The sequence below is a fragment of the Nerophis lumbriciformis genome, linkage group LG07 (genome assembly GCF_033978685.3).
Source record: "Nerophis lumbriciformis linkage group LG07, RoL_Nlum_v2.1, whole genome shotgun sequence".
NCBI lineage: Eukaryota > Metazoa > Chordata > Actinopteri > Syngnathiformes > Syngnathidae > Nerophis > Nerophis lumbriciformis.
In genome coordinates, this window is record NC_084554.2 from 50,190,001 (window position 1) to 50,196,986 (window position 6,986).

At 32.3% G+C, this 6,986-nt stretch overlaps 1 protein-coding gene across 1 annotated transcript in view; it reads right to left on the bottom strand.

The window, feature by feature from the left end:
• plcd1a (phospholipase C, delta 1a) overlaps window positions 1-6,740 on the bottom strand; it is a 62,061-nt gene extending 55,321 nt beyond the window's left edge. Inside the window, exon 1 of the mRNA XM_061964898.2 lies at window positions 6,528-6,740. Coding sequence (XP_061820882.1) covers window positions 6,528-6,627 — 100 coding nt within the window. The 5' untranslated portion in view covers window positions 6,628-6,740. The remainder of the gene's footprint in view (window positions 1-6,527) is intronic.
• Between the last annotated feature and the right edge of the window lie 246 nt (window positions 6,741-6,986).

Sequence of the window (6,986 nt, forward strand, 5' to 3'; positions counted from 1 at the left end):
GTGCAGGCTAATTGGGAACAGGTGGGTGCCATGATTGGGTATAAAAACAGCTTCCCAAAAAATGCTCAGCCTTTCACAAGAAAGGATGGGGGCGAGGTACACCCCTTTGTCCACAACTGCGTGAGCAAATAGTCGAACAGTTTAAGAACAACGTTTCTCAAAGTGCAATTGCAAGAAATGTAGGGATTTCAACATCTACGGTCCATAATATCATCAAAAGGTTCAGAGAATGTGGAGAAATCACTCCACGTAAGCGGCATGGCCGGAAACCAACATTGAATGACCGTGACCTTCCATCCCATCAAAAACCGACATCAATCTCTAAAGGATATCACCACATGGGCTCAGGAACACTTCAGAAAACCACTGTCACTAAATACAATTGGTCGCTACATCTGTAAGTGCAAGTTAAAGCTCTACTATGCAAAGCGAAAGCCATTTATCAACAACACCCAGAAACGCCGCCGGCTTCTCTGGGCCCGAGATCATCTAAGATGGACTCATGCAAAGTGGAAAAGTGTTCTGTGTTCTGACGAGTCCACATTTCAAATCGTTTTTGGAAAAATTCGACATCGTGTCATCCGGACCAAAGGGGAAGCGAACCATCCAGACTGTTATCGACGCAAAGTTGAAAAGCCAGCATGTGTGATGGTATGGGGGTGAATTAGTGCCCAAGGCATGGGTAACTTACACATCTGTGAAGGCACCATTAATGCTGAAAGGTACATACAGGTTTTGGAACAACATATACTGCCATACAAGCGCCGTCTTTTTCCTGGACGCCCCTGCTTATTTCAGCAAGACAATGCCAAGCCACATTCAGCACGTGTTACAACAGCGTGGCTTCGTAAAAAAAAGAGTGCGGGTACTTTCCTGGCCCGCCTGCAGTCCAGACCTGTCTCCCATCGAAAATGTGTGGTGCATTATGAAGCGTAAAGTACAACAGCGGAAACCCCGGACTGTTGAACGACTGAAGCTCTACATAAAACAAGAATGGGAAAGAATTCCACTTTCAAAGCTTCAACAATTAAGTTTCCTCGGTTCCCAGTCGTTTATTGAGTGTTGTTAAAAGAAAAGGTGATGTAACACAGTGGTGAACATGCCCTTTCCCAACTACTTTGGCACGTGTTGCAGCCATGAAATTCTAAGTTAATGATTATTTGCAAAAAAAAAATAAAGTTTATGAGTTTGAACATCAAATATGTTGTCTTTGTAGCATATTCAACTGAATATGGGTTGAAAATGATTTGCAAATCATTGTATTCCGTTTATATTTACATCTAACACAATTTCCCAACTCATATGGAAACGGGGTTTGTATATTTACTTACTTATTTACTTACTTGTCTACATTTGTACTTATTTATTTACTTACTTACTTGTTTATTTACTTACTTACTTGTCTACATTTGTACTTATTTATTTACTTACTTACTTGTTTATTTATTTACATACCTATGTGTCTACATTTGTACTTATTTGCTTACTTACTTGTTTATTTACTTACTTACTTGTCTACATTTGTACTTATTTATTTACTTACTTACTTACTTGTTTATTGATTTACTTACCTACTTGTCTACATTTGTACTTATTTATTTACTTACTTACTTGTTTATTTACTTACTTACTTGTTTATTTACTTACTTACTTGTCTACATTTGTACTTATTTATTTACTTACTTACTTGTTTATTTATTTACATACCTATGTGTCTACATTTGTACTTATTTGCTTACTTACTTGTTTATTTACTTACTTACTTGTCTACATTTGTACTTATTTATTTACTTACTTACTTGTTTATTGATTTACTTACCTACTTGTCTACATTTGTACTTATTTATTTACTTACTTACTTGTTTATTTACTTACTTACTTGTTTATTTACTTACTTACTTGTCTACATTTGTACTTATGTATTTACTTACTTACTTACTTGTTTATTTATTTACTTACCTACTTGTCTATATTTGTACTTATTTATTTACTTACTTACTTGTTTATTTATTTACTTACCTACTTGTCTACATTTGTACTTTTTTATTTACTTACTTACTTGTTTATTTATTTACTTACCTACTTGTCTACATTTGTACTTATTTACTTACTTACTTGTTTATTTACTTACTTACTTGTCTACATTTGTACTTATTTATTTACTTACTTATTTATTTATTTACTTACCTACTTGTCTACATTTGTACATATTTATTTACGTACATACTTGTTTATTTACTTACTTACTTGTTGACATTTGTACTTATTTATTTACTTGCTTATTTATTTACTTACCTACTTGTCTACATTTGTACATATTTATTTACTTACTTACTTGTTTATTTACTTACTTACTTGTCTACATTTGTACTTATTTATTTACTTACTTACTTGCCTACATTTTATTTATTTATTTATTTACTTACTTACTTATGTTCTGATTTACTTACTTACAGTACGTAGACAGCCTTATTCCAAAATAAAATAAATGTATTTTGTCCTCAAAATTCTACACACAATACCCTATAATGACAATGTGAAAGGTATGAATGTTCCATTTTTAATCAGAATGACATTTTAGCAAACCTTTACTGAACAAAATCTGGAAAGTATTCACTTTTTACATATTTTATGTTTTATTTTAATTTTTTATCCTGAAAATTCTACACACAATACCCCATAATGATAATGTGGAAAGTTTTTTTTTTAAAGAAATGTTTGTAGATGTATTAAAAATATAATACAAAATGTACATGTACATAAGTATTCACAGCTTTATTTACTGATTAACTTACATAGTTACATATTTATCTATTTAATTACTTATTTACTTACTTACTTGCTTAACTACTGAATTACCTATTTACCTATTTAATTTCTTATTTATTTACTTACTTACTTACAGTATGTAGACAGCCTTATTCCAAAAATAGGATAAATATATTTTGTCCTCAAAATTCAGAAATATGTTTTTATACAATATTTCTCATGGAAAAGTTAGTTTTTATCTTAATAATAAACATTTATCCATGACAATATGGAGAAGCTGCTGTTGGTGTGTTTGACAGAAAGATAAAAGTCCACTCTCCAAGGTAAACACCTTACATTAAAATGACATTACTTTTGAAAAAACAAACTACTGTACCAGTTTGTACTAAGTTCTATTGTACTGTTTTTATACAATATTGCTCATGGAAAAGTTAGTTTGTATCTTAATAATAAACATTTATCAATGACAATATGGAGAAGCTGCTGATGGTGTGTTTGACAGAAAAGTATAAGTCCACTCTCCTTACATTATTATTACATTACTTCATAAAACTACTGTACTTGTTTGCACTACATTCTACTGTACTGTTTTTATTCAATATTTCTCATGGAAAAGGTAGTTTTTAATCTTAAGAATAAACAATTATCCATGACAATAAGGAGAAGCTGCTGATGGTGTGTTTGACAGAAAGGTAAAAGTCCACTCTCCTTACATTATTATTACATTACTTCATAAAACTACTGTACTTGTTTGTACTACATTCTACTGTACTGTTTTTATACAATGATTTTCCATCAAAAAGTTTGTTTTTTATCTTAATAATAAACATTTATCCATGACAATATGGAGAAGCTGCTGACGGTGTGTTTGACAGAAAGGTTTACCTTACATTATTATCACATTACTTCATAAATGTACTTTACATGTTTGTACTACATTCTATTGTACTGTTTTTATACAATATTTCTCATCACAAAGTTAGTTTTTTAATCTTAATAATAAACATTTATCCATGTCAATATAGAGAAGCTGCTGATGGTGTGTTTGATAGAAAGGTAAAAGTCCACTCTCCTTACATTATTATTACATTACTTCATAAAACTACTGTACTTGTTTGTACTACATTCTACTGTACTGTTTTTATACAATATTTCTCATGGAAAAGTTAGTTTGTATCTTAATAATAAACATTTATCCATGACAATATGGAGGAGCTGCTGATGGTGTATTTGACAGAAAGGTAAAACCTTACATTATTACTGCATTACTTCATAAAACTACTGTACTTGTTTGCACTACATTCTACTGTACAGTTTTTATTCAATATTTCTCATGGAAAAGGTAGTTTTTAATCTTAAGAATAAACAATTATCCATGACAATAAGGAGAAGCTGCTGATGGTGTGTTTGACAGAAAGGTAAAAGTCCACTCTCCTTACATTATTATTACATTACTTCATAAAACTACTGTACTTGTTTGTACTACATTCTACTGTACTGTTTTTATACAATGATTTTCCATCAAAAAGTAGTTTTTTATCTTAATAATAAACATTTATCCATGACAATATGGAGAAGCTGCTGACGGTGTGTTGACAGAAAGGTTTACCTTACATTATTATCACATTACTTCATAAATGTACTTTACATGTTTGTACTACATTCTATTGTACTGTTTTTATACAATATTTCTCATCACAAAGTTAGTTTTTTAATCTTAATAATAAACATTTATCCATGTCAATATAGAGAAGCTGCTGATGGTGTGTTTGATAGAAAGGTAAAAGTCCACTCTCCTTACATTATTATTACATTACTTCATAAAACTACTGTACTTGTTTGTACTACATTCTACTGCACTGTTTTTATACAATATTTCTCATGGAAAAGGTAGTTTTTTATCTTAATAATAAACATTTATCTATGACAATATGGAGAAGCTGCTGATGGTGTGTTTGACAGAAAGGTAAACACCTTACATTATTATTATATTACTTCATAAAACTTGTTTGTACTACATTCTACTGTACTGTTTTATACAATATTTCTCAAGGAAAAGTTAGTTTTTATCTTAATAATAAACATTTATCCATGACAATATGGAGAAGCTGCTGATGGTGTGTTTGACAGAAAGGTAAAAGTCCACTCTTTTTACATTATTATTACATTACTTCATAAAACTACTGTACTTGTTTGTACTACATTCTACTGCACTGTTTTTATACAATATTTCTCATTGCAAAGTTAGTTTTTATCTTAATAATAAACATGTATCCATGACAATATGGAGAAGCTGCTGATGGTGTGTTTGACAGAAAGGTAAAAGTCCACTCTCCAAGGCAAACACCTTTCATTATTATTACATTACTTTTGAAAAAAACAAACTACTGTACTAGTTTTTACTATGTTCTACTGTACTGTTTTTATACAATATTTCTCATGGCAAAGTTAGTTTTTATCTTAATAATAAACATTTATCCATGACAATATATGGAGAAGCTGCTGATGGTGTGTTTGACAGAAAGGTAAAAGTCCACTCTCCTTACATTATTATTACATTACTTCATAAAACGACTGTACTTGTCTGTACTACATTCTACTGTACTGTTTTTATACAATATTTATCATCCATCCATCCATTTTCTATCGCTTATTCCCTTTGGGGTCGCGGGGGGCGCTGGAGCCTATCTCAGCTACAATCGGGCGGAAGGCGGGGTACACCCCGGAGAAGTCGCCATATTTCTCATGGCAAAGTTAGTTTTTTAATCTTAATAATAAACATTTATCCATGTCAATATAGAGAAGCTGCTGATGGTGTGTTTGATAGAAAGGTAAAAGTCCACTCTCCTTACATTATTATTACATTACTTCATAAAACTACTGTACTTGTTTGTACTACATTCTACTGCACTGTTTTTATACAATATTTCTCATGGAAAAGGTAGTTTTTTATCTTAATAATAAACATTTATCTATGACAATATGGAGAAGCTGCTGATGGTGTGTTTGACAGAAAGGTAAACACCTTACATTATTATTATATTACTTCATAAAACTTGTTTGTACTACATTCTACTGTACTGTTTTATACAATATTTCTCAAGGAAAAGTTAGTTTTTATCTTAATAATAAACATTTATCCATGACAATATGGAGAAGCTGCTGATGGTGTGTTTGACAGAAAGGTAAAAGTCCACTCTTTTTACATTATTATTACATTACTTCATAAAACTACTGTACTTGTTTGTACTACATTCTACTGCACTGTTTTTATACAATATTTCTCATGGCAAAGTTAGTTTTTATCTTAATAATAAACATTTATCCATGACAATATGGAGACGCTGCTGATGGTGTGTTTGACAGAAAGGTAAACATCTTACATTATTATTACATTACTTCATAAAACGTGTTTGTACTACATTCTACTGTGCTGTTTTATACAATTTTTCTCAAGGAAAAGTTAGTTTTTATTTGAGTAATAAACATTTATCCATGACAATATGGAGAAGCTGCATGCTGAAGGGGGGTTTAAGACTGATATTTGTGTGACGGCTGCAGAAAGAATTTGTAGCCGCAGGGAAAACATGAAACTATTTGCTCGCTGCAAGCTTCCAAGTCGCGTCTTCGGCCCAATACACGATCTCTGATCCGTTATTACACCATGTAGGAGTGTCATTACACGATCTCTGACGTGTTGACGAACGTGTGTGCTGCTCATGAATCCCCCCCAGGTGGTCTTCCAGACTTCCACTCACCGAGACGTTTTCCGTTCGCTTGCGCAACTTTCCTCGCACGCTTCGCCCACGCCGCTTCTTCAGCCGGCGTCCGTTTAGGTTGACTTTTCAAACAAAACATGTCTCCTATCTTCTCAGTCCTTAACGCGCCCAGCGACCCTCCGACAAGTCCTCACAAGACGCGTCCATGTGCGCGCGCACACACTTCCAGATCGCGTCACCCGTGGAAGGGCGGGTCCAAGTTCTTCTCTATTGCTCTTTACTTTCTTGCCGCTATAAAGCCAACCAAGTACGTCCGGCAGAGTGCAAAAGTCAAACATTATCTTGTTATAATCTTATATAACACCATTATAACATCAAATAATGTTCATAGACATGTCACGTGACCTAAAAGGCACGCGTCCCACAGCTCATTTGATAAAAAAAAGTATTAAAAAATATTAAATAAGAACCTTAAAAAGTGCAATAAAAGAGCAAACA